The following is a 27941-nucleotide window of genomic DNA, read 5'->3' as shown; positions in this document are numbered from 1 at the left end:
GGCTGCGTCTGCCCGCAGAGACCCCAGACACAGACATCAGCAAAACGTTAGCAGAGAAATGTTGACTCTGCAGATTCAGTGTGAAGCTGACTGTGGCCCCCAAAGAGGACACTGCCGAGTGGAGAGGGAGCTGAAGAGGGCTGGGCGGGGGGGTACAGTTTCTATGGCAATACCATACCATGCCACCTTTACTTCTGCACTGCTGCAGAGTGGCGGCCCTGCCTTCAGAGCTGGGCACCCTGCCAGCAGCCTCCACTCTCTGGCCACCCAGCTCTGAATTCAAAGAAAAAGGACGAGCAAGGAAAAATCACGTACACTTGTTTGTGTTTCAAAAATCCACTCAGATGGAGATTGGAGGACCAAAAAACAGGTCATTTGGGGAAAATCTGGATGTAGGATAACCCTACCCAAACCGCCCCGTCATGGACTGAGAGAGCAGCAGGCTGCGGCCTAGTAATCACAGGCCCCGAGTTTCCAATGTGCTGGGACAGGTGTGTGTGTGTGTGTGCTCAATCCCTGGCTCTGTCCTGCCCCCACCCCACCCTGCCCTGTTCCAGCCCCTCCCCTGAGCACACTGCATCCTCTCTCCTCCCCCCTGCCCCCGAGCTTCTTGGATTCTATGAAACAGCTGGTTGGGGAGGGAATGGGAGGCGCTGATCCACAGGACCCTGGCAGGCAGGAGGTGTTGTGGGGGTGGGAACAGCTGATAAGGGGGCTGGCTTTTTTTCCTCATGGGTGCTCCAGCCCCAGAGCATCTACGGAGTCAGTGCCTATGCTAGTAGTGGTGGGAGCATCAGGAAGCCAGGCAGCTCTTTGGCTCCAAGCTCCACTGAGCAATTCGCCTGGGCCCTGACAGGGCCAATGTTAGGGAGTAGCAAGCAGGGCAGTTGTCTGGGGCCCCATGCCACAGAGGGGCCCCACAAAGCTAAGTTGCTTGGCTTGGGCTTCAGCCTAGGGTAGGAGGGCTCAGGCTTTGGCTTTCTGCCCTGGGCCCCAGTGAATCTAATGCCAACCCTGGGCCCTGAGCTTGGGCTGGTTTGATTTACTTGTGCCTGTATCTGAGCCAAGCCAGGCAACTCATGCTGTATGTGGGCTAAACTCCCCAGCTGTGGTTGCCACCCCTCCAGGATCATCCTGGAGTCTCCAGGAATTAAAGATTAATCTTTAAGTAAAAGTTATGCCATGTGATGAAACCTCCAGGAATATGCCCAACCAAAAGTGGCAACCCAATCCCCAGAGGAGGTGCACATAGAAAGGAGATGGCAATATGGGGCAGATGTTTGCAATGGACAGGAGCATAGCAGCACCATTAGCTTGGTGGCATCTTAACACCCTGTGACATGAGAGAACAAGACCCATCTGGTTCTGTGCCTTTCAGGAGCTCTGACAACCTCAGCTTCTAAGGGAGGGTGATGGTCACCCAAGCCACTTGTGGACTCAGGCTTTGCCTCAAAGGCAGGGCTGGCTCCAAGTTTTTTGCCATCCCAAGCAAAAAAATTTTCCTGCGCACCCCTCATCCCATCCCTGCAGTCCCATCCCAAGTCCACCCCATTCCAACCCCTTCCCCAAATCCCCGGCCCGCCTCCTCCCCTGGGCGCACCACATTTCCCCTCCTACCCCTCCTACCCCAAGCCTTCTCCCCCCTCCCCTCCTACCCCAAGCCTGGGTGGGGGGGGAAGCAGAGTGGTGGTACGCTTAGGGGAGGAGGTGGAGGTGAGCTGCGGGGGAGCGGTTCCTCTGCCCACTCCCGGTTACTTCCTGCAGCCCTCCCTGCGCCCCCCACCCCCACTACTGCAGCGCACCTCTGCTCAGGGCCGGCTCCCGGCTTTTTGCACCCCAAGCGAAATAAACAAAAGAAGCCGGAGTGCCGCCCCTTGGAAAGTGCCGCCCCAAGCACATGCTTGGAGTGCTGCTCCTAAAGCCGGCCCTGCTCAAAGGAGAAGGAAGATGAGAGAAAACTTGCCACTCAAGCCATAGGAGCCAGACCAAATGTGAGCATCGGCTCTATGGAGAGTCGGGGGGGGGAGGGGTCTAGACAGGAGGAGCCACCTGAAAAATACACTTGGAAGAGTGGCAGGACAGTAGTTGTCGGTGAAGGGCCAACAATTTTGTCCAGCATTAAAAAATTCTCTGCTCCCCAAGAAGCATGAAATGCTGACACGCCACTCCCTGATGCAAACTCTCCCCTGCTTCAAGGGGCCGGATTCGTGGCTCCTCTGCCCCTTGTGCTGTGATGGACACCAAGGCAAAGTCCTCTCCTTGGCAGGCGGAGTTAGGGTTTCAACTGTCTCATCTAGAGCTGTGAGAGTCGGGGGGGAGGAAGGAAGAAAAAACTTTGGGAAAAAAATCTTTTCTCCACTGAGGCCATATATGGAAAAACTGGAAATTTGGGGGGAAACTGAAAAGAAACTCTTATATGAAATATTTTCATAGAATCATAGACTTTAAGATCAGAAGGGACCATTATGATCATCTAGTCTGACCGCCTGCACAATGCAGGCCACAGAATCTCACCCACCCACTCCTGTATCAAACCTGTGTCTGAGCCATTGCAGTCCTCAAATCATGGTTTAAAGACTTCAAGGTGCAGAGAATCATTTTCTCTTAGAATGAACAGTGAAAGAGGAAGGCAAAACTTGTGCTATGCTAGCATTTCCGAGCATACATTAGCAACTGTGTAAGTTATATTATACTGTTTATAGGATGGCTGATTTTATCTACAGTTCTGACCCTTACTGTCTCTATGATGATAATGCATTGTTAAACAGTCTAGTGGTGTTGTTACTGAGAGGTTTAGCTGTATAGCCAAAATTACTGTTAGTCCGTAATATTGTGCTCTGTTAACCACATTATAGTGACATTCACTTTCTGAACTTTTTCTTTAGAAACATGAGTTTCTTCTGTATTGGAATGATAATGTCAGATGACGTTTATTCACACATTATTGCTGGGCCTAAAGGATCGAACCTTCCCTTTTGTTTACAGCAATATTGATCTTTTCAATGTTCAACACTTTAGATGTTTTTTCTATTTGCCAACTGTTTAAAAAAACCAAAAACCTCTGGGTCAGCTGCTTGCCGGCACGAGATGGGAGGAGGAGTGGAGCCGCAGCACGCTTGAAGCTCCACTTCAGGGAGAAGGAGGAGAAGAGGCAGGAGTGAGGCCTTGGAGATAGGGTGACCAGATGTCCCGATTTTATAAGGACAGTCCCGATTTTGGGGTCTTTTTCTTATATAGGCTCCTATTACCCCCCACCCCGTCCCGATTTTTCACACTTGCTGTCTGGTCACCCTACTTGGGGAAGGGGCTGGAATTGTGGCATATCCCCTCCAGCACCCTGCATGAGCACCCCACGACTCCAGCCCACACCCACAGCCCTCTACCCACTCTGACCCCTGCACCCCCTCACATACCCCTGAGCCCCCTGCCCTGACTCCTGCATCCCCCCCCACACCCAGCCCCCTGCACACCCTCACACACATCCAGCCCCCTGTCCTGACCCCTGCACTCCCCTTACACCTCCCCAGCCTGCTGCCCTGACTCATGCAGTCCCCTCCACACCCCAGCCCCCTGTATCCCTGTCACACACCCTGAGCCCCCTGCCCTGACTCCTGAACCCCCTCACACCTCCCCATCCCCCTGCACCCGCTCACACACGCCAAGCCCCTGCCCTGACCCCTGCACCCCCACACCTCCCCAGCCCCATCCTGACTCCTGAATCCCCCCCACCTCCCCAGCCCCCTGCGTCTCCTCTCACCCCCCTCACACACACCCAGCCCCCAGCCTTGACGCCTGCACCTCCCACACCTCCCCAGACCCCAGCCCTGACTCCTGCATCCTCCCTCACACACACCCCATCCCCTGCCCTGACTCCTGCACCCCCCACATCCCCACCCCCATCCTGAGAACCAAACAGGAGCTGCCCCAGGTAAGTGCTCCACACCTCAACCTCCTGCCCCAACCCTGAGCCCCCTCCCTCACCCTAGCTCCTGGCCAGACTCCGCACCCCAATATTTTTTTACAATATTTGGAAAGATCATTAAGTGGTCGGTCAAGCCTCTCCATGATTTTCAAGTGGTCTGTGGAAAAATATGTTAGACTACAGGAACAATCAAGGTATCTCACTTTATTTTCATTTACTTGCTATTACTTACAGGAGGAAGATGAAGAAAAAAAAGAATGAAAAACGGAGGCGGGGGGAGATAGGAGAGAATGTTCTTTTTCTTGGCTGGATCCCAAGGAGAAGCCCCAAAAATGAAACTGAGCACAGGGCTGGGGGGGGCCCCACTTACTCTAAATCCACCACTGGCTGTCACATCACCTGAGCTGGGGATACTGTCAGGGCCAGAGTACCACTAGGCGAACTAGGCAGCCACCTAGGGTGCCAAGATATGGGGGCACCAAAAATTTTTTTTACATTACAGTGGAGTCACATCTTATGCGGGGGATAGGTTCTAAAATCAACGCATAAGAGGAAAATCGCGTATAGTGAAAATTACCATAATGTACTGTATACACTAAATAGGAATCCTCAACCTACGGCATGCATGCCAAAGGTGGCACGCAAGCCGATTTTTTTTTAATGGCAGGCTGTGGGTCTCGGCTGCCACTGAGCCTGCTGCCGATCTGGGGTTCTGTTCACTCAGCTGGAAGTGGGCTGAGCAGGGCCGGCAGTGGGCTGGCTCCTGCCAGCCGGGGTCCCAGCCAGCAGCCCTGCTCAGCCTGCTGGGATCCCAGCTGGCTCTGCTCAGCCTCCTGTTGGCCTGGGTGAACGGTCTGGGGTTCCGTTCACCTAGGGTTCCATCCGCCGGCCTGGGGTTCTGTTCACCCATGGTTCCATCTGCCGGTCTGGGTTCTGTTCACCCAGGGTTCTGTCCGCCAGCCTGGGGTTCCGTTCACCCAGGGTTCCATCTGCCTGCCTGAGGTTCCGTTCACCCAGACCGGCAGGAGGCTGAGTGGAGCCAGTGGCTGGGACCCCAGCTGGCAGCGGGCTGAAGTCCCAGCTGCTGCCTCCGCTCAGCCTGCTGCCAGTTGGGGTTCTGGCTGCCAGCCCCTTGGCAGTCAGGCTCCCAGCTACTGGCCCCCCTCAGCCTCCTGCTGGCCTGGGGTTCTGTTCGCCGGCTGGCAGTGGGCTGAGCAGGCTGAGCAGGGCTGGCAGCTGGGACCCCAGACTGGCAGCGGGCTGAGGGCCAGGGGGTCTCTCCCTGCACTGCCTTTTCCTGCAGACACCACCTCAGTACCTCCCATTGGCTGCAGTTCCCAGAGACCCCCTGCCCCTCCCCCCAGCTGCAAGGACATACTGGCCACTTCCAGGAACGGCCCGGAACCTTCATGCCAGAGAATAGCTGCTCCCCGGTGTGAAGGAGGAGCTGGGAGGGAGGGGGAGGCGTTGAGGGAGGGAGGAAAGGATGAGTTGATCAGTGGGGCCCCTGGACCCACTGGTGTATCCTTGGGAACCCCCAGGGGACCCCACTTTGAGAAACGCTGACCTGACCTGGACTGCTGGCATGGAGCTGCTACCCCTTGGGGATTACCTGAAAGATACTCTGGAATGTCTCCAGCCCATTATTTCCTTTCTGGTGGTTCTCTTTGCAGGGCCTGATGCTGAGGACTTATCAGGGTGCTAAGCAGCACTTCTCAGGGTCAGGGTTACCCTTCTTCCCAACCTGCCCAGACATCGTCCCCTTGGCAAGGAGAGCAGGCCGTGACACCCCACTGAGCCCGTCAGTGCTGTGTCTTGAACTGGCCAGAAAGAGTGAGTCGGCAGGGGCAATGTAAGGTGCCACCGTCTCAGAGCGAGGCTTCGGCAGAACAGTCCCTCCCTGCCACTCAGGAGCAGCCTGGATCTTTAAATACCTGGTGCTGCTTTTAGAGTAGGAACAATTCTTAAACAGTGCAACCATTTGTGCTGGGAATCAAACCGCAGCCCAGCTCTCCCTAGGAACAACAAACCCTGGTTCAACAATATTCTCATTAAAGCTGCTGTCAGGATCAGGGGCCCTGCAAGCCATTATATTTCACTCCAAGGTCAGGACAGATAAACATCCAGCACATGGGAGACATGCAGCTTGCTGCAGAGGCAGAGGTTTGAGAGGTCAGGGCAGCCGCACAGTGGGTGTGTTAGAAGAGAGAATCCAACCTTTTCCACTTGGCCATACACCTAGGCTCTCTAGGGGGGAATCCGTACTGAATGTCAGATGCTAGAGAGCAGTGGTTCTCAAACTTTTGTACTGGTGACCCCTTTCACATAGCAAGCCTCTAAGTGCAACCCCCACCCCCTTATAAATTAAAAACACTTTTTAATATATTTAACACCATTATAAATGCTGGAAGCAAAGCAGGGTTTGGGGTGGAGGCTGACAGCTCACGACACCCCATGTAATAACCTCACGACCCCCTCAGAAGTCCTGACCCACAGTTTGAGAACCCCTGCTATAGAGGTCTGCTCCCTGACAGCTTTTCCATTGACTCCAATGCGTTTTGCATTGGGCTCTTCTTGCTTAGGTTAGCTAGAACCTACTGCAGGGCCATCATGCAAACTAAACTTCGACCAGCACTCCTTTCACACACTGCTCCCAAGACATGTCCTGCAGTGATGCCAGATGCCTTCTGAGCAGCTGCCCATTATGGGGATCACTTTACTATTCCAGTTTATTATGCTGGGCTGTTAAAAAGCATATGTCATGTTTTCCACCCATCTCTGGAGACACCCTCCCCAAAGCTGTAGCCCTGTCAGTGCCACTGTTGCAAGGTCAACCCCTCACTCGTGCCAGCAGAAAGCATTCTGGGTAAAAAACCCCACACCTCTCCCAGAATGCACTCTGCTCTGCCCAAGTGCCTACCACAGCACTACAAATGCAAAGGAAAAGCTGAACTAAGGAAAGGTTTGCATCCTCTCTCATCCCCTCTGTCTAATCCACTCATTTATCTGCACGTTATCAATGGCAAAGTATTGTTGTTCCTTTAGGCTACAGTGTTAGCAAGTATTGAGGGCCTTGCAGGGTTGTTTCTGTTACAGTTAGTGTGAGAAATTGATGACACAAGGCAGGTATAATCTTGATGGAGTCTTGTTTATTTACAAAGAATGTCCACAACATCCTGTTTCTCTGAACACAGTAGAAACAAAAAGCAGCAGGCAGTTTCTTTATCCAGAAATCTCCAGGTCTGCCCTCCAGCGAGCCCTGTGCCCAAGAAGCCCTCTGCTTCTTCTCAGGGTCACACTCACAACTGCTTCTTCTGGCTTTTGGCATCCAATGCACACAGCCTGCAACCCCAGTTAGCCTATCTGGGTTAGCTCTGGCCTGCCATGAGGCTTAGTGCCATGGGTAGCTACCACCAAAGTCTGCAGCTATCTTTGCTATATAACAGGGTTTGATTGTTCCTTCTGCCAAACTTGAAAGAGGGGGTGGCACCCACTGCTTTTAACAGGGTCTGTGATTGTCTCTGGACCCAAGACTCACCCACTGGCAGGCAGCCATTAGCACCTTTCGGCATAACAGTATCAAATTGAGCTGGCCAGATGCCTCAGATATATTGTCAAAAGCCTAAAACTTCAAATGATCACGGAAGGACTTGGTGCCATTGACAAGCACAGGGCATGTGAAACAGAGGGTCAATGGGAAAGGAGCAAAGAGGATGATGGTCTCTCGCCCACCAATGTCAAATGTTCTCATCCTATGTTCTCAGTGAAAAGAAATAAGTATTGGCTTCCATTTTCTCATGCGCAGCAGAAAGTTAATTACACAGAGGTACTTAAAATGGCCCATCACATCACTCAGTTAGCTTAACATGCCAGTGTTCCTCGTTTAAATAACAGCATATATAGCAGTTAGACCAGAACAAAGGAGAAGAGGATAGTTTGTTTCTGAGCTCAGGTGTTACTATCTACTGTAAGCATTGAGTGCAGATAGCCACCTTCCTGAAGCAAATATTATGAAATTATTACTTTAATATAATTAATTTGTAATAAATATGCAGAAAAGAAAGAAATATTCAGGGTTCAGAAAAGAGCTACCGGAATGAATCAAGGTCTGAAAAACCTCAGCTAAAGACTAAATCCATTTAGTTTCTTGAAGAGATGGTTAAGAAGTGGCTTGATCATGGCTGACAAGTACCTATGTGGGGTAGAGACTTCTCATAGTGGAAGGGGGAAAAAGCATAACAAGGCCTAGTGGTTGGAACCTGAAGCTGGACAAATTCAGGCTAGAAGTAAAATGCAGGTTGTTAACAGTATGGATAATTAACTATTGGGACAACTTAGCTGGGGATGGTGGATTCAGTCGTGAAATCAATCTCACTTGCAGTCTTTAAATCAAGACTGGATGGCTTTATAAAAGATTCACTGACTGTGCTATGCAAGAAGTCAGCCTAGATTATCACAATGGTCCCTGCTGGCCATTGAATCTATGAAATATGAATGAAATATTGATTTAATCATACTGCATATTGAGGCAGTGAGATGTTTATACTTAGCCACTTAGCTCACAGAGCATTTCCCAATGTATCAAACCCGTCAGTTACAGACAAACAGTTCCACCTTAAATTGTTCATTCGAAGCGACATTGCATTTTTTCCCCTGACCATTAAAAGTTCTTTGAAACTTTTGGTAAATGCTCTGCTGTAGCCATCTAGAATTCCTTCTCTCCCACCCTGGGGAGAGCAGCATACTCAGCACTGGGTGGTACGGCCCTCCACCCCAGAGATGGCTGCATTTTAAGGGCAGGCTTTCTATATAACATAGTCTTTGGGATCCTGCAGGATGAATGGTGCTGTAGAAATGTAGGATATTACATTATCAATCATGTTATTCTTCTATTAATCATTAATTATTATTGTTCCCTGTTCATTATTTCTCCATTAGGAAAGACTAAAAGGCACAGAGTCCCTGCTGCTTGTATTTGCAGTTAAGCACATGAAATATTTGTTTAAAATGGGCCTTTTCCCCTATGCAAGGCATTTGAATTGGGGGGAGGCAGTGACTTTGGAACTAGTGTGATGGCTTAAAGATCGCCACGAAATTCAAATCCAAAGAGCTGCAAAACGTCCCTAGTGGCAGAACTGCACATGGGCAGGGGAGCAGCGGCTGCAAGCGGGTAAGTACCTGTGCAAGCCCCAGGGAGCCCTCTCACGTCTGTATTTTCCTACAGCAAGGGCCTGGCCATCCCGCTGCTAATCCTCGCTAGCCCGGCAGAACAGTGTTATGGTCAACCTGTAGGTGGTGCTGCACGGCGCAGTGTGATCAGCTCTGCCGGAGAATGGTGATTCAAGTCGCGCCGCTGGTGTAGTGGTATCATGCAAGATTCCCATTCTTGCGACCCGGGTTCGATTCCCGGGCGGCGCAGAAAAGTTTTTTCTTTTCGGAAGCCACCCCCGCCCTTTTCAATGTCAGTGGAGTGCCTAGAATCCTACTCATCGGCTGCACCCTTCGGGCTTCTCTTTAACCTGTCCCCCTCTGAGCCCCCCTTTTATTTGCCTGTCCCCCTGTTGCCAGCCACCAGCAACATGGGAGCGAGGGAGGCTGCAGGGGACATTGCCCCCCTCTCTGCTCCTTGTGGGGCATGATCCCCTTTTTCCTTTGTGGGTTGTCATTTCAAGCAAGGGCTGGAAGGTTTGGGAGCTCCCCTTGCAGACCCGTAGTGGGGCAGGATTATGTCCCTCCCCTAGGGGGCATTTGCACTAAAACTCCCCCTCCCCACCATACCTCCCCCCATCATCTCCCCATGAGAAATTGGCTGCGCTCACTTTAAAGCGGGGGGGGGGGACAGGGAACCAGGTTGAACTTCGTGCATTCTGGGATTTTTAGTCTTCTTGCTCTGATCTTGCCGCTACCTTCCCTGGACTGCCGCACTCGCCGGGACTACAGCTCCCAGCATGCCCTGCGCACCCCGGCCGGCTCTGGTTCTGGACTCCGCCGGCGAGGTGTGACGCAGAGGAACTTTGCGGGCACTGGGGCTGCGGGTGCCGGCTCCCAGAGTCCGCCCCCTGCAGCATGATCGTGGCAGCGGCGGCGGAGCGGAACAAGGAGCCCATCCTGCGGGTGCTGCGGGACTACGTGAGCCCCGGCGCGACCGAGGTGCGGCTGCTGGAGGTGGCGTCGGGCTCGGGGCAGCACGCGGTGCATTGCGCCCGGGCGCTGCCCAACCTGCTCTGGCAGCCCTCCGACGTGGAGCCCAAGTGTCTCGAGAGGTGGGAGCGAGCTGCTGGCGGGACCCGCCGCCTCTGAGCCCGGGGAGATCGCGGGGGGGACCTCCCAGGTGTGGGTGTCACGGGGCCTGGCCCGGGAGTGGGTGCCACACCGACATCCAGTGCGGGTCTGTGGAGTTGGTGGCGGGGTTGCTCACGTGACAACTTTGTCACTCCATTCCTGTGGATTTCTGGTCTGATCCAGGCGTAATTGCATCCAGAAACCAGATCCATAAAGATCCCTGCTCCGGGTGTCCCTTCGCGTGGCAGTAGAGGAGGTGGTTATTGGAGCTGGGCTTCTTGTCTGATTTAAAGTTTTTTATTGTTATTTTACCGTTTGCATTTTGAGTAACTTATCTTCTTCACGAGGATGTGCTTCATAAGGAAACGAATCTACACCAACCCCAGAAACGAGTCAGGAAGATTTCTGGGCATTGCTCAGACTTCAGTTCCAAATCAAAACAATAGAATATATTTCAAGCTGCTTGCAGTCAAAATCCCCATCCCATTCACAGTCTTCACAGATCAATCCCAATAATGTAACTAATTACATCGAGAGAGGTTTAGCCTAGTGGTCAGAACACATCTGGGAGCCAGGAGCTCCTAGGTCTGCAATGGCAGGCAAATCTCTTGAGTTAAGGTTTTCAAAAGCTGCCACTGTTTTTTGCCTACCTGGATTGAGAAACCCTCAGCCTGTTTTATCACCCAAAATCTGTGGCCACTTAACCAAAAAAAGTTGATATCAATCTTGTTGTCCCATTTTCCCATCTGTAAAATGGGGGTCTATTTACTGATGTCCCACGGGTGTTCTGAAGTGTCATGAGATGAAGCTTGCAAAGTGCACCGGTTATGAAAAAAGCCAAATGTTCTCATATTAGTGGGAGATGGACCCTGATTTCCCGTGATTGTTACCTTAATAACAATACTAGAGTAACAAAGTGCAGTTGCAAACAATAACTTGTTACACTGTATTAAGCAGAGAATTGCATCATTCCCCCCACCCCCAGGGTCATTGCATTGCAACTATGGCTAGGGTGAACAGCAGGCTCCACTAGGGTGGCTTTAACCTTGTTACTCCTGAGCACTGCACCTTCTACTTTTTAATGAGTGCTCTCCTTGCTCAGTGGAGTGGGGAGTCTGATGAAAATGTGCTGCCAGGCTGTATGAAGATCTGGTTGGAAACCACGTAGTACCACTGCAGAGTTTGAGGAGTGTAGTCTGATAGGTAGTGCACTGGACTGGGATTTAGGAGATCTGGGTTCTGTTCCTGACTCTGCCCCTGATCTAATGGGTGACCTTGGGCAAATCACTTCACCCACCTGTAGCTTAGTTTCCCCATCTGTAAAATGGGAATAATGAATTAAGGTCCAATCAGAGTAGAGCAGAAGAGTTACTTCTTGTATCTTGCTTACAACAGTCCTGCTAATACATCACAGGACATGTTTGGTTTTTGTGAAGTAATGTTACACTGTTGACTCATAGTTAGCTCGTGATCCACTATGACCCCCAGATCCCTTTCCTATTTATATCCAGGGAAAAGAATCTATGTTTGAAAATGCACTGTAGGAAATTATTTCTCTTCACCATTTTGCCAAACCTCCTCTGAAACCCTTAACACACCATCCCTCTCACCAGTGCTGGGTGTCAGTTTCAGAGTGCACATCTTGAAGCCTATGCATGGAATTTGGCCATTTTGAATGTCTTGGTACTGATTTAAACTCTCCCCTCTTTTCCAGCCAGCCTGCTCTTGATTGAAATTCCGAGTCTGTCAGAATTGGAGTTACCAGGCTTCGAAGCCTCCACGTTGCCATGGTTGCGATGGGAAATTTGCATGCTCCTCTTCGGTCTGTGCCCTCTTGTCTAGACAGTCTCAGCCTGGTGACTGGTTTTGGCAGTTGTAGTGCCTGTGCCGGAACGGCTACTTGGGGAACAGAAGGACACTGCTGTGTCTCCCTGCTACTGGCATCATACCAAACACAGAGCTGAGTCTGTTCAGGATTGGCTTTCCCACTGCTTTTGTGGCACAGTGCCTCATTGCTGTGAATCAGTGGCTAGAAGGCCCGTGTCCGGGCTGTCAGAGCGTGCGAGGCTAGGGTCTCCTGCTTATTTGTAACCTGCAATGCGTGGGGTTTGTGTCATACCTTCCTGGGCCTGGCAGTAAGAGGCAGAGACACAGAAGACTGGATTCACCATTGCCCCGCATCTATTGCAGGGTTGTTATGTTCAAAGGGAAGATACCCCTGCTTCTCCCCCAAGACCTTGGATTGCCCCTTCCGATTTTCGCAGGTCTGTCTTCTGCTTTGTGCCCCCGGGCCCAGCTTTGGAAGATATTGCAGAATCACATTGAATGCTCTGTATGCCAGTTCAACTCCACCCCACCTCTCGTTTTTCTGAAGTCCTGTCCCTGGCCTCAAATCGCCATCTGCACTAATGCAAAGTGGATGTAAATTATCTGATATAAATGAGGACACTGGGGATGAGGCAGGGCGGTTGTCAATCAGAACCTTAGGGTGTAAAACTGTCAAAGTCCTTCATACCTCATTGGCTGAGCAGGGGGGTTGGGAGGGACAGAGTGGAAAATGGGCATTATGTCAACGGGCAGGTAGGTCATCCCCGTGGCCACCCACTGGCATGGCCAGTGCAGCAGGCTCCTTGGCTTTTCTCTTTTAAATCCCTCTCCCTGCTCCGATGTGTTCCTGTCTGTCAGCACAAAGCACTGGACTTCCCTGTACCCTCCCAGAATGGTCTATAACAAAGACACTCTTGGGGTTAAAGGACTGGCTTGGGAAGAAGGGCTTTCCCACAAGCTCCCCTTGGGCCCTGGTGGTTGTCACTTAATCTCTCTGTGCCCCTTCTGTAAGATAAGGACAGGAATCGTTCTTCCATCAGTCATCTCTTTTTAGACTGTAAACTCTTATGGTGCTATGGTGTGTGTACAGCACCTGGCACAATGGGCCCTCAAGGTGCTGTCATACTACAAATAAGATTGACTGCGACACTCAAGTCCCTTGTGTGGCTGTTCTGTCTCCCCCGATGCAGAGGGCTGGGATGTGTTCTCATTTAAAAGGTGATCTAGCAAGTGGTGGTCTAAAATTGACCTGCTCCTAGTGTCTATTCCATGAGCTAAATCGCTGGCTATGGCTGTGCATTTCTTCATGGTTTGGTACACGTCTCCTCTAAAGAGGACCCCTCTCCTGCTGTCAGAGGACAGCTAATGTGCTTATCTTGAGAGCCTCTAGGTTTGCCCCATAAAAAGCTGAGATCGAGGTGTATTCAGCAGTAGCCCCTTGATTCTGGAATTTGCCCCTCCGCCTTGTTCTGGCTGGCCTGACTCTAACTTTCCAAGCATGGTGTTGCAAGGCTATTGTATTCGTTCAGACTTCTGATGACTGGGTTATTTCTCTTTTCTTTTTAAAGGTTCTCCCCAGGGTGGATTTGATTTAAATCACTAGTCAGGAAGACTCAATTTAATCATGGATTTCTACATAAAAGTGCAATCTTGTTGGTTGGTATAACCTTAATACATATTCTTCACAACTCAGAGATGGATGTAGGTTTCATTTTTAGAAGGTACACACTATACATTTTTAAAGTGATTTATTTTGAAAACTTTTTGGATTAGTTTTACACCTATATCAGAAAATGAATGATTGTTTGGTTATTTCATTTACCAAAGGTAATTGAAGCAGATAGTTCACCCCCTAATGACTTCATAAATATCTCCAATTCAACAGGTTAATCATTAATACTTGGAGGATTTTCTTGCCATGCTGTATTAGGAGGAAAACATCACCATGTTGCCGCAAGACAGAACATAGAACACAAAACATAATTTCTGTTGTGCCAGTAAATGCATGGTACGTTGAATGCTGTTCAGCTGGCATCAGTTTTCTCTGATTATCTGAAAGACAAAAAAACAGATCTACCCCTTCTGGGCAGTCAATCATCACTTAAAATATACAAATTACCCTTGTTGATTTCAGGCAAAACAGAGGAATTACCCCATAGTTTCTTGTATTAGTTTCATAGGCAGCCCAGGTTTTCAATTACATAACACTGTGTACATTCTTCAGCTAATTCAACTAAATTATTCATAGCCAAATTAAATGATTGCAATCCAATCATTTCTTTGCCTGAATTTATTTACAAACATTGCAAAGACATTTCAAAGACACCAAGAACTTTCCTCTTTGGCATTTTTACAAAGTTCAACTACTGTTCCCTCCAGCAACTACAGAGTTAACTTCTCACTCTCCCTTAAATCACTTGCTTGTCTCCCAACAGCCACTTTTACCAACTCAAATCACCATTCCAAGTAAGTCCTGAGTATTTGAAATCCCCATGCATACACTTACTGACTCCTTCCTTCCACTACACCCTCAAAGTATTTCAACCTGTTTTCCAATCTCTCTGTCTGTTGCCTGCCTGCCTGGGCCCGATCCTGCTTTTCTTGCTGAACCGTCCCTTCCATGGGCACCAACTTGTTCCACTACCAGTTTAGCTAGGAGGGTGGGCTTCTTAACTAGCCCCCACCCCTCCTGGTCTCTTCCCTTCAACATTCTTACTCACAAGACTACCCGAGTCCTCCCTCGTGAGGCTTGTCACCTGGATAAAAACACATGGCCCATTGGGCAAAGGCCATTTACTTAACATACAATCCAAACCCCTTTAGAGGGTTTACTCAGAGACCCACCCATCTGTCTGCTGACACTTAAACAGAAAAGAGAATTACACAGAGAGCAGAGGAAATTACAGTCTAAGCCAGGCTTTCCCACTTCTATACACTGACCACTACAGGAGACAGGACAGAAGGATCTCAATTTGACCTCAGAGCTTCCTCGTGCGCATGGCTTCCACTCTGAGGAATTACGAACGAGAGGTTCAGTTCCGCCCACACTCCTAACGTCCAAATGAACAGAGCAGAAAAACAACAGTAACCGGTTAAACAAAACAGAACCAAAACCAGATAGCGTTTCCTTATCCTATTAGAGCTCACTTTTAATTATGCAGTTCTCGACATATAACACCAACAGTACCAAGCAAAGCAAACATAAAATAACAAGGGTAAAACAAATAGATGGTGTAAATTCTGCAGGGCTCCCCCCTTCTTAATTGCTCACCAAACTGTGACAAATGTCTGTTACCAATCTATCCCTCGTGTCAGGTGATCAGGCTGACACTACAGGATCGTTGGGGGAAGATAAAGAAAACATGCCATATAACTGAATTTTAAAGCTTCATTAATAAAATAATAAAACAACAACGGAGAGTGTTGGGAACACTCCCACATCACTCAGGAAAAACATTAATGCCCTAAGCCCCTTTCATACTCAAACACGTACGTCCAGACTGGCCACTTCTGTGTATGATGTTCAGAGAAGGGGGAGAGGTGGATGGGAGATTATCCTGTATATAGCTTGTCCAGAATTTCCAACATGCTTCCGCTCTTGGGAGGGCTGTTCTCTTACACCCTGGAATCTCCTGTGGCCTCTCTTTCAGAGATTCCAGTCCAGATCGGCTGCCTGTGGCTTCTTTGGTGTCACCAAGCCACACTGGCTCCGGGGTCACAAAGGCACACTGTTGGATCTTACTGGACAGTTAAGCTTTGCAAATGTAATCTCAGTTCTGTAACTTATATTGCCTTTGGTTCGCCTCTGTCAATTTTCCTTTTTCTGCAGCCAGCTGGGGCCGAAAGCAGTTTTTCTTTGTACTAAGCATAGTCTGCGTTGATTCCTGACCTTGAATGCAAAGCAACTTTCTTTTTATCCTTGGGCCAAGATGAATTTCAAATTAACCCGTTCCTTTCCTCAATAGACAAATTTGCTCATGCTGTGTTAGGGCTTTTTGGTGATTAAACGCTCCTCTTAGATGTGTGGTCTTATCTAGATTAAAGTACCTTCTACTGGGCATTGTTTAGATGGATTTTCACGTGTGTAAATATTCCAATTCTCTAAATACCTGCAGGTTGATGAATCATAATGTACGTACATGTAATATGCAGGGGTACCCTTAGGGGGTGAGGTGGAATGTTTAGACTGTCCCCCTACCCATTTTCCACTTACACACACAGGGAGGGTGCCCTGTCTGTGCTAGTGGCTGATAAACTAAGGATTTTTCCCTACAGGGTACTCACACAGGAGAGACTAACGAGTATGGCCACGACCCTCCTACACCTCCCTTCAGCAAAGAGCGTCGGCTAGTCTCTGGGAGACGGCGCCGCTTACTCTGATTGCATCCAGTGAGATGATCAGACTGTCAGTAGCCTACATGGAAAGGAAAGGGGAAGGGAAGATGGGTACACACACTCCTAGACCCAGGTAGCTTCCTCACTGGACGATGCCAGGCCGAGTCAGCCCACCATGGGTCAGACCTCCTAAAGATCCACTAGTTACCGGGCTTGCGTTAGAGTACTCCTGGTCACAAGCTTTTGCTTCACAGGGTACTCTGGGTGTCTTCCGGTAACAGTCACTCACACTGGCCCCCAGTACCATTCTGCATCTTTTTTATTTTATTTTATTTTATTTTATTTTTGGCAGCCACAACAGGGAGAGAGTGCACTAGGACATAAGGTCTCCCCTTCCTAGACAGGTCCCTCCTCTGTCCCTGAACTATCCCTAACCTGCTTTTTTATCCTTTCACTCCGCTAGACAGGGGGGAAGAACAGGAGCTACGGTGGTCTTTTTTTTTGTTTTTGTTTTACCAGAGCTTTTCGTACTAACAGCTTCAGAAGCTACCTGTTCACTGACAAAACAGGAGTAATTGGAGGATGGTACTGTAATTTACTGATCATTCAGGTGGCCACCTTTTTTGACCCTCTAATGGGTACTGAGGCCAGTCTACCGTACAAAACCTTTGTAACCTACTTTTGGTCATCGGATCCGATCCAAACACCTTCCAATTTTCTAGAATGCATTCTAGGGGGGTACACCGTGCCTTCCCCACCTTGCTCTGTCCCTGCCCCATGTCGCAGGTAGACGCTGGGCTTCCCCAGGTCCTAACAGAGAGAGTCCAGACAACCGGACTTTTCCTACCTTATCCAAGGAACCGGTTCCTCACCGTCGCCCAGGACCGGTTCTACACCGTCGCCCGCAACTGCTTCTCCACTATTCAAACGCGTTGCACCGTTGTGCCCTCTGGGGTCGCTCACACCGCGTCTCCGCCGAGGCCCCCAGTGAAGTCACCGGTGTGCACTGGGCGTCGGTCATCGCTGCGATCCGTTGACCACCAGGAGGGATCCGGGCAAGGCTAATTTTCGCCTCGAGCCCACCCAGGGACGCCAGGAACTGTTGCCGACACAGAGGGTGCCCGAGGCAAGCAACAGTGGTTCGTTGCCCAGAGTGCGTAGCGCCAATGAACACACCAGGGTGGAGAAGCAAAACACAAGTTTATTTGAGCTCCAATAAGGTGCAAGGGAGAAATAACAATCTCAAATCCTGCACACCTAAAACAAGCAGTTTCTTCCTTTTATGTCCCAGTTGTTTACTACAAAACTTTTTCTTGCTGACTAGCTGATCTTTCACTCCCCCCTCCTTTCCCATCCAGCTGCAGTATCTTTTCTCATTCAATCTTTTGTCTTCCCCCTTCCTCCCCCCTCTCTGCTGCTGAGACATGTATACAGTATCTTAAAATGGCCTTGAGCGTGCTTTAGCCTAGCTTCAATGTATTACAGCAGAGAACTGGCTATTACAGTCGAAAACTAACTGCTAACACTACATTTTTGCAGCTATTAGTATATTAGGTTACACTAGGTTACACAAAGTGTTTAGCATGGAGGAACAATGGTTTATTGAGGCCTGAGCAGGAAGGGCTTCATCGGCACTCGTGATCTTCCACCCTCCAGAGCTACCTAGATTTATGCCTAGTGACACCAACAACCAGACAGTTAAATTGTTTTATTTAACTAAAACAATGTTATATATTCTGGATTTTTTTTCTTCAACAGCAAACATATATTTTAACAAAACAAGCATATGAATTTTTGAGTTTAGTTAAACATTCAAGTTTTTTAAAATCAGGTTTGTTTTTGTTAAAATTGTTTTTAACTAAAATAGTTAAAAGAAATATTAAAAAAAAATTAAATCAACTGTCAGCCTGATCCTCATGAGAAACTTAAAATATTGACTTCTGCAGCTAACTCAGTCATCTTCACCTTCATTTTCCTGATTGTTCATAATCTGGAAAAGAACAACAAACTTTCCTGCTTTTTCAGGTCTCAAACGATTTCTCAGTTTGGACTGAACTACTCCAAAGGAAGAAAATATTCTTTCTACACTGGCAGAAGAATCTACTGCTTTTAAAAGTGAGATTATCACTTAAACAGTCTCTGAATTCAAGTGCTTAAGTGACTTCCACCATTTCATTGGTGTGACTTTCTTTAAAACATCATCAGCAAACACATATTTCTTGAATGGTTCACCCTTAGCTCTGAAGTTTATTATAGTTGGCATTATGGAGGGATGATTGCTGGATGTCCATGTCATGGCCAACTCCTCTTCTTCAGCAGTTAAGGTTTGACCCTGATACCAAGTATTGAGAATATTTGCAAGAAAATGAGCTGGAGAGAGTGCTTGTCCCGTTCGTTTTTTTAATGCTTGTAATTTAACTCTGTCATTGGATATTTCTCTTTTTAAGATCTCACTCAGTTCCTTCCGAATTTCAACAGCATCAGCAGTAAAACAGCTGTTTCCCTGCATTTTGTTCAAGGCTAAAGAAATAGGCTTCAGGGTAGTCAGCATGTGCTCAACATTTCTCTGACTACAGAGAAGGGAGAGAGTGTGTCTGGGCTGCATCTTAATAACAACGCCTATGAGAGGGGACAGCTGGGGAAGTGAGGCCTGTTTTCCTAGTCAACAGCAGGAAGGGAATTCCATGCTGGGGAAAGGAGTCCTGGAGTGCAAAGGTCTCTAGTTATACAACCAGCTCCAGTCCCTGCCTGAGAACTCCTTGCTGAGCTGCAGGGTTGCTTCCCTAGTGACACAGAGGTTAGGGGTGGGATTTGCATTTGCAGAAGCACTCGGGTTTGGCCCAGCTTTGTTCCCCTGACTCCAGTGCTGGCCCTGGCCCAACCCCCATCATCCCAGCTAGGGCTAGCTGACTCTCTCCTCAGTCAGTGATTTAGATGGTGAGCTCCATAGGGCTGTCTCTTTCAGTGTGTCTGTACAGCATTAGCATCGTGGGGCCCGGGGAGCTCAGTCACTGCTGTAATAGTGCTGATGGCAGTCCTGGGTTAGAGTGCCCCCTGCTGGATGAGAGAAGGCAGGCGCTCCCCTGGAGCAGGAGTGGTGTGTGCTGGTTCTGTGGCTGGGAACCGGTACTTGTGCAGTGCTTGGGTCTGGCATGCCCATCAAGCAGGCGTTCTCCCTTCTCCCTCCGCAGCATCTCTGCGTTCATTGCGGCGCTGAGAGTCAGGAACGTGAGGCCGCCGATTTTCCTGGACTCGTCCCAGAGCTGGGAGACATGGGGTGGTGTGAGGCCCAACACACTGGATCTCATTGTCAACATCAACATGATGCACATCTCTGAGATGAGGTGCACTGAGGTGAGAGCCCTTCACTTTGCCTGGGGCTATGGGAATTCCCTGGACCCCGTTGGGCTGGGCAGATGAGGGTTGGGCTGGACTCTGCCCACAGAATATAGTCATATTCTAGCTGCCTGGCATCTCAGCTGGCCTTGCCTGAATCTTAGCCTTGGGCAACCAATATTCTGAAGAGCTGTGGTGCCATCTAGTGGAATATAGATGCTTATTCCCCGATTGTGCCCCTGATATTGTCCCTTCTAAAGCATCTTCCCGTCCTAGATCTCAGAGCACTTTACAGACATTGATGAACTCAGTCTCACTAAGCCTGGGGGCAGGGCAGTGCATTTATCCCCATTGGACAGATGGGGAAACTGAATTATGTGGCATTTGAAGTAACCTGCCTTTGGTCCTCACTCCCAGTCCTGTGCGTTTAACTCCAAGTCCATCCTTGGGGGACAAATCTTTGACTCTTGCCCATTGATTAATCCTCACATTTGCTCACAACATCCCCAGGGTGTATGCAGGTGTCCCATGGTAGAATGAGAGCGAAAGAGCTTGAACTGATTCTAGATATCCCTACCCCCTTGTGGCCCCACGGTCTCAGATCGTGTGTGCTCACAAATGGGCTGGGATGGGGCACGCAATATGTACAAGCAAACAAGCTAAGAATCCTTCTCTCAGATGCTTGGACCAGATGGCACAGGTGGAGCCATTTTTATTTTTTTATTTTTTGGTTTAGCATCCACTTCGTAAGTGTGTGAGGGCCCCTTGTGCCACCCTGGGAATACTGGAGCTGGCCCACACCCAGAGTCACATGCTGGGACACTGAGGGGCAGGGGGGGAGGAACACAATCAGCCATGGAAATGAGGGAAAAGGTGGTCACTGCCTCTGGTGGGCGCTGGGAGGAGACCGGCCATTGCACACTTGGCAGGCATCCAGTTTCTTGCGCCTGGGGGCTCCACCCTTTACTGAGTTTCTTTTTCCCCAGGGTTTGTTCAAAGGAGCAGGGAAACTGCTGAAACCCAAAGCTGTTCTGATCACCTATGGGGTAAGCAATGGCCCCTCGGTGGGCACAGCCCAGCTGGGCTTGGACACTCTGTGTACCTGCAGTCCAGGCGGGTGTTAAAGCCGCAAAAGGCGGGTGGCGTGAGCGCAGTGGATGCTGTGTGTCTGGGTCAGGGGGCGAGTCTGTTAGCTGTGCACAGCCACTGAGGGGTTAAGCTAGAGCCACCGGGGGCTGGATTGGCACGCTGGGTGCTGAGCACTTCTGAAAATCTGGCCCTGAGTGTGTGCCGAGCCCTGGGCAGCCTCCCTTTCTGGCACAGGTACTCCAGCACAGGTGGCCCTGCTCACAGTTTCTGCTTTCTGGTTTGTACGTTTGATGGCTCCCGCAAGGTTTTACACACATGTCCTAGGTGGAACACAAGCTTCCCCCCTGCTTAGGACATGAACGCTCTGCCTCCATCCCCCCATCTCAGGAGCTTGTCCCTTGTGCGAGCACAATCCCCATCATCCTCCCCCCCCTTATGTACACACCTGGGGTGCAGTCTGGTGGGCAGTGCTTCACCCGTACCATACCATATTGGCCTGGGTGGTTCATGGGTCCAGGTCTGTCTGCTAACCTCGGTGTGTTTCCATCTCAGCTCTTTGATTTCTCCCCTGCGCTGTTTAGGAATTGGGGAGTGAGGTGGTGGCTGGGCCCAAGCCTGACCCATTGGGAAATTGCGCCCGGTCTGTGGCATCTGGGATGCTGGTGCATGCCTTGAGTTGGCTCTGTAATGAATCCCTTTACATCCTTTCCTCTCAGCCCTACGCCATCAACGGACGGATCAGCCCGCAGAGCAATGTAGACTTCGACTGCTGTCTGAGGCAGAGGTAGGAGAGCCTGGCTCGGGTGTTGGGAGGGAGAGGGGGCTGGGCCAAGGGGATCTAATGACCCAGATGCCCTGTGGCCACAGGGGTGGCGCTCTCTGACACCGACGGGGACCCAGCCCCAGCAGGCGTCTGCAAAGATCTAGGTCCCAGTTGCTTGGGAAGTGGGGCAGGGTTGGAGGAGGGTGCAAATCGGCAGAGTGTACTTTTCCTCCCCTCTTCCCCACACCCCCCTGTCTGTGGAGCCATAGCTTCCTTCTGCATGGAAAAGAGGGGGTGGGGAGTGAGAGTAGCTAGGCAACATGCCCTCTCTTGTGGCCTGGAGCAGTTATCACTGCTCTCTGCTGCTGCGTGCAGCCCAGCCCTACTCCACAGGGTGCAACCCCCTGCCCAGGGTCAGAGGAGCTGAGGGAGGGACAGGCAAGGAAACCCCACGGTGCACCCCGCCAGACGCATGCAGATTCCCACAGGCTGACTCAGGCCCCAGGGCATTGGTAGAGGCGTGGTCTGTGGGGGCTGAGGAGCTATGGGGACCAGTAACAGGCTCAGCAGCTGTTTACCCCCAGTTGGCAGTTTGAATCCCGCCCAGGCTCGGAACATGCAGTCGTTGGCACTAGCAGGTGCAGTTTCTGCTGCAGGATGGTGCGGTGGATCTTCCCCAAGGGCCGTGGCTGCGTCTCACCTTAATGGTGGGTAGTATTGCTCAGCAGAGAGGCCACAGCAAGACGGGCCATGCAAACCGAACTCCCATAGAGGGTAGTGCACCTAGGCAGGGTTGGGGTTTGCCCTGCGTCTGTCCGATGCTCGGTCCTGGGGACTGTCAGTCCAGGGCCTTCTACCAGCTTAGACCCAGCCATTCCCCTGCCCCACCCCCAGTCTGTTGTGCAGCTGGGTCTCCACCCCCAAAGGGAAGGCTGCTTCCTTGGGTGGGCCCACTGCACCCCCATATTTCACAGGGCACGGCCTTGGCCTGTCATAGGCAGCATGCAGCACCTTGGCTGGTTTTGTCCTCGTGCCTTTGAGTCTGCTCCAGCCATTCATTGACTGAGGGGCTGAAAACATTACCCACAATACTCCTCTCCCAGTGTTCATCCAGCCACCACACCACAGCTGGTGCACTCTGGGCGCGACCCTAGTCCTGGGCAAGAACCCCAGACAGGATATCTGAGGGCGGCTGGATCCCCGGGGCTGCCTCTGTCCTAGCCCCGTTTGTAGGGGAGGGGCTGCCTCTGAACCCCAGAGTCCGAGAGCCCTCAGCACCGTGGGGGCCTGTGGCCATGTGGCAGGAATGACACGTTTGCCAAATGTTTGGTCTCTCTCTTTGGCAGAAATCCGGCCTGGGGCCTTCGGGACACGGCTCTGCTGCAGCAGCTGGCCGAGGCCAACGGGCTGTGTCTGGAGAGGATGGTGAGTGCCCAGATCTGCACTGCACTGGATTCCCATATACCAAGAGGGCACATGCCTGTCTTGGAGCCTGAGTGAGAGCCCAACAGGGGCCTGGGATCCCACATACAGGGGGATATTGCTAGGAGCGTGGGATTGTCCACCCTGCAAAGCACACCGTCAGAGCACGATTGTCCACGCTTCAAAGCTGTGGCAGAGCTGGGCAGATCGGGCCCTGCTTTACAGCTTGGCCTAAGGTGGCACTTCTAACAGTGGGAATAGGCCCGGCTCCTGGGACGGGATTAGAGCCCAGGACCAGGCAGCACTGCAATAGGCGCGCCACCAGCACTGGTGTCTGCAGATAGTTCCTTCCCACAGCCAGTTGTGTTCTCTGGCCCCTCACTTCATAGCTGTGTGGGGGAAGCACCATTCCTTCTCTGCAGCAGAAGCCTGAGTCCGTTCCCTTTTGGGCCCTGGGGTGCAAGGAAATTATATGAACCAGGTCCACCCGCAGTGCTCCCCCTCCCCGATAGCAGAATCTGGTTGGTGATGGCCGATGGAGGGCTGGCCTCTCTCCAGTGCATTTGTGGGTGTAGCAGAGGTCTGGTTTGATTTGATCATAGGAGAGGCTAGGGCCAGAGCAACTGTGAGCTCCCCCCACATCCAGTGTGCCCACATCATTTCCTGCAGTGCCTCCTGCTGGAGAGGTTGGGGCTGGCATAGCTGGGCACTCCCTCTGCGTATCCTCCAGCGTCTCCTGCTGGAGAGGGTGGGGCTGGCGTAGCTGGGAGCTCCCCCTGCACTTCCTCCAGCGCCTCCTGCTGGAGAGGCTGGGGCTGGAGTCTTCCCCTTTCCCTCTCCCAAGTGTTGATGGCCTTTGGCACTCTGGGGCTTGTACACAGTGAGCTGGAGCCAGGCTGCCTGGCAAACAGGCCTCTTGGTGCTGCCGCAGAGCTCTAACTCTGGCTTTGTGCCTCTAGGTGGACATGCCCGCGAACAACAAGTGTCTCATTTTCCGCAAGCAGTGACCTGCGGCGCCCGCCCCAGGGGCCAGCTGCCTGCTGAACTGCACCCCGCGGCTTTTCAGTGTCCATAGCACTCTGTGGGTCTTTTCGTGGAGCTGCCCTGCCGGAGACGCACCGCCGGGATTGATACTGACTGACTTTAGGTGGATGTTGCTGCTAATGTGCGGTGGAGGGCTGTATTGTATGTAGCTCGTGTTCCCGCTCCCCAAAGCCCCCAAGGATGAGGCCACAAAACCAGGGTCTCTATTGCAAGCCCACCTGCGCTGCTTGCTTCTACCTACCTGAGCTGATCAGGTCTTGGCAGCCTACGGTGGCTTATTGTCATGTCCCAAGGGGTGAGGGGACCGGGTGAGGAATAAGCCACCTAAGTGGATACACAGCTTGGGTCACCTCTTCCACTGGAATGTAGCCTCTGCAGTCGAGCCGGGTCTACCCGTCTCTCTTGGTGACTGTTCCACAGCCACCATGGGCCTCAGCTTCGTTTTAGTTACACTTCTGTAGCTCTTTATTTTTCTCTGCTCAAACCGAATGTTCTCTGAGCTCGAAAACTAGCGGTGCCATCTGGCTACCTACTAAGTGGCTTGGTATCAGGAGCTGAGCACCCACAGCTCCTATTGACTTGAGCAGGTGCAAGAGCCTCTGACCCCACACCAGCTTATTTAGGGGCCTCACCTCAGGTATGCTGGTCCTGACAGACTGGCCCGAGGAGCTGTTGTGCCTAGTCATGTGTAGAAGGGAAGCATGAAACAACCCGCAGGCCGGCTCGCTGGCCAGTCTGAATGCCTTCCACCCTCCCCCCACGTGCCCCCGCTTTGTGAGCAATCCCAGGCTAGGCTGCCAAGGAGGTAATGTGAACGGGGACTAAAATATAGGGGTGGAAGTTTTCCAAAGTGCCTATGTGATTTAGGGGTATAGGTCCTCTCACTCTTTGAAGGGAATTTGGCTCCTAAATCACATGGGCACTGGAGACTCACGCTAGCTACTGTACTTTACAAAAAAAAAAAATTCCTGCATGGTTGCTGTAGACTGTGAGGGGCTCCCTCTAGCGGCATGAGTGTGGCACGGTATTGATTTGGGTTTCAGGCGGGGAGGACCAGTTCCTCCAGGGAGTCTGCTGCACTGGATCATGTGGCCTTTGGCACAATAAAGAAGTTGCTTTTGCTGGTATCTGCGTGAGGTTGGTTAGAGTGTGTTTCTGCAGCCCAGGTCTAACGTGGGGCTTTGTTTTCCAAGAGGGGGGGCACGTCCCCTAGCTGCAGCCACCCTCCCGCCTCCTCCCCCATTCCAGGGCAAGCGTTCAGGCAGTGTAGCCCCCCAGGGCTGGCAAAGCATTTGACTCAAGCAGCCTGATCCCTAGCCAACCCGTGGCTTACTCAGGGTCCCTGGGGTGGGAGAGCGGGGGCATTGTGGCTGCTCAGCAGGGAGTCTTCACCATTGGCTGTTGCTGCCCACAGGCGGCTCCAGGCCCCAGCACGCCAAGCGCATGCTTGGGGCGGCAAGCCGCGGGGGGCACTCTGCCGGCACCGCGAGGGCGGCAGGCAGGTTGCCTTCGGTGGCTTGCCTGCGGAGGGTCCGCTGGTCCCGTGGCTTTGGAGGACCTCCCACGGGCACGCCTGTGGGAGGTCCACCGAAGCCGCACGACCAGCGGACTCTCCGCAGGGAAGTCCGCCGAAGCCACGGGACCAGCGGACCCTCAGCAGACAAGCCGCCAAAAGGAGCCTGCCTGCCGTGCTTGGGGCGGCAAAATGCCTAGAGCTGCCCCTGGTGCTGCCAGGAGATAAGAGGGGGATGTGGATTTTCTGGGCATGCAGTGATGTTGGGGGTGAGATCTTGGGGGCTAGAGGGACTGGCTGCAGGCAGGACTTCGCCCCAGCCCCAGCCTGGCATCACCCCTTGCCCTCTAGTGTGGGTTTCCTGCTCTTCTGTGCAGCAGGCATATTAGTAGCAGCTGGGCTGTGAGCACTGAGGGGAGCTCCAGCCACCCTCCTAGGGGAGGCCATGAGCAGCTTGTCAGAGGAGCTGTCTCCAGGGGACTCCAGCATGGAAGGGGGAACAATGCTGCTGAGGGAGAGCAGCTAATGCAGAAGGTTCTGTCCACAGGCCATGGGCGTGAACATGCCTGGGTTGGTGCAGGGCAGCTGGCACAAGGGGGTGCAGGGGCAGTAGGGATCATCACAGCAGCTTCTTGCAGGGGGGCTTGGTGGGCGAGTCTGAAAGCTGCCTTATAGCCCAGCTTGGGAGCACAGGCCCCGATGTGCTGGGGCAGCTTTATTCTTCCAGCAGCCTTGTGCTGAACTGCTGGCTGCTCTGTGGCTCAGGAGCCTGCTGCCTTGAGGCTGGATTCAGCATGGCCCAGGGCAGTAGTAATTGAAATGAGGCTCCCTCATGCTCTGAGGGTTCCTGGCTAATGTGGCTCCATCCCAGGACCAGTAGCCATGTAGCCCAGAATAGTCTCAGCAGAAGGAGGCTCTTGTGCATAACTGCCAGAGGGTTCAGTCGTGCTGTTGAAGGGGAAATTTGCCCTCTGCTGTGCCTATAGTTAGAGAAAGCCGGCCACATGGGGGGGGGGTTAATGGAGGCAGTGCGGCCAAGTACACTGCCCTGAGCCCCTTGCTGCACCCTGCACCCCAACCCCCTTCCCTGAGCTGCCTGCCGCATCCTGCACCCAACCCCCTGCCCTGAACCCCCTGCCGCACCCCATACTCCTCCTGCACCCCAACCCACTGCCCTGAGCCCCCTGCCACACCCCTCCTGTACCCTGATCTCCTGCCCTGACCCCCTGCTGCACCCCAACCCACTGCCCTGAGCCCCCTGCTGCACCCCTCCTTCCTGCCCCCCACACCCCAACTCCCTGCCCTGAGCCCCTGCCACACTCCACACCCCTCCTGCACCCCCTGGGGGCAGGGAGGGGGTGGAGTTGGGGTGTGGATTTCGGAGGAGAGGTTGGAATGGGGGCAGGGAAGAGGTGGGGCAGGGGTGAGGCCTCATGGAAGGGGTGGAGTGGCAGCAGGGCCAAGGGCAGCAAGGGGGAGATGTCAGTAATGTGGCCCTTGGGCCAATGTACTAGTCCTCCTCTGGCCTTCGTGGTCATTTGAGTTTGAGATCCCTGGCCTAGAGCAATCCTTCCCTCTGGCCTGATGGTTGAAAGGACACCACCCTCCCCCTTTTCCTGCCTCTTCAAGGAGTGATCTGCCTCTCTCCCCGCAATTACACTTTGGAGCAGTACCATGGGGCTGGAGTAGCTGGCCTCGTGGAGCTTACACCATAGCAACCAGGGACTGGACTGGTCTGGCCCATGCTGTAAAGATCTCAGCACCCTTGGTGGGGAGCAGGCTTGCTCCTTTCTATTCCCCCCACCTTTCCCCAGGCTCCTGGAGAGCTCCACAGCTGGTGGGCTCTGGGCAAAACCAACACTCACAGTTTGGGGGGGAGTGGGAGGGTGCTGATTTTTAAGCCCTTTCTCTCTGGTGCTCCAGGGAGCCCTGAGCCTTTCTCCCAGCGGCTGGTTTCTGGTCGAGTGGGCCCAGGGGGATGTACTTGGCAGCCTTCCCTCACTGCAGCAAGCAAGCGCTCCCTGCCCAAGCCAGGACTCAATGTCCTCACACTGCCTGGCACCATGCACACAAGGGATGTTGGGCCTGCACACCCCCAGCCCTAGGCCCCCTACTGGCACCTTTGCAATGGGTGAGCTAGATGCCACTGTCTGGCCTGTAGTGAGCACTCCCAGCCCAGGGGGCTGGCAGATTCCAGCTTCAGGCACCTGCCTAGGCCAGGTGAGCTCCAGGGGCAGGGCCCGCCCCATATAGCACACGTTTAGGTTACTTTGGCCCCTCAGGCAGGGCTGCAAGGGGAGGGGCAGGCAGCGGGAGCACATCAGCAAAGGACTTTCTGCACTTGCAGCCCTGGGGCTTTCTTTAGCACTGGGAGCTCCCCTGCCAGCCCCCTCAGGCCAGAGAGGAGC

The 27941-nt window shown here is 52.1% G+C and overlaps 1 protein-coding gene and 1 non-coding gene across 2 annotated transcripts; both read left to right on the top strand.

The window, feature by feature from the left end:
• The first annotated feature begins 9269 nt into the window (after positions 1-9269).
• On the top strand, positions 9270-9340 carry TRNAG-CCC (transfer RNA glycine (anticodon CCC)). The gene has a single exon. It is a non-coding gene; the product is annotated as a tRNA-Gly (tRNA).
• A 546-nt stretch (positions 9341-9886) lies between these two features.
• METTL26 (methyltransferase like 26) lies at positions 9887-25147 on the top strand. Its single transcript, XM_050968483.1, has 6 exons — positions 9887-10185; positions 19558-19720; positions 20689-20748; positions 21508-21575; positions 22901-22979; positions 23936-25147. Exons 1-6 carry the CDS (start codon positions 9989-9991, stop codon positions 23981-23983), a joined length of 615 nt encoding a protein of 204 aa, XP_050824440.1. The 5' UTR covers positions 9887-9988; the 3' UTR covers positions 23984-25147.
• Positions 25148-27941: the final 2794 nt, after the last annotated feature.

The sequence above is a fragment of the Gopherus flavomarginatus genome, chromosome 9, assembly GCF_025201925.1.
Source record: "Gopherus flavomarginatus isolate rGopFla2 chromosome 9, rGopFla2.mat.asm, whole genome shotgun sequence".
Classification (NCBI taxonomy): Eukaryota; Metazoa; Chordata; order Testudines; family Testudinidae; genus Gopherus; species Gopherus flavomarginatus.
The sequence above is the reverse complement of the archived record's forward strand: the minus strand, read 5'-3'. Positions and strand labels throughout refer to the sequence as shown.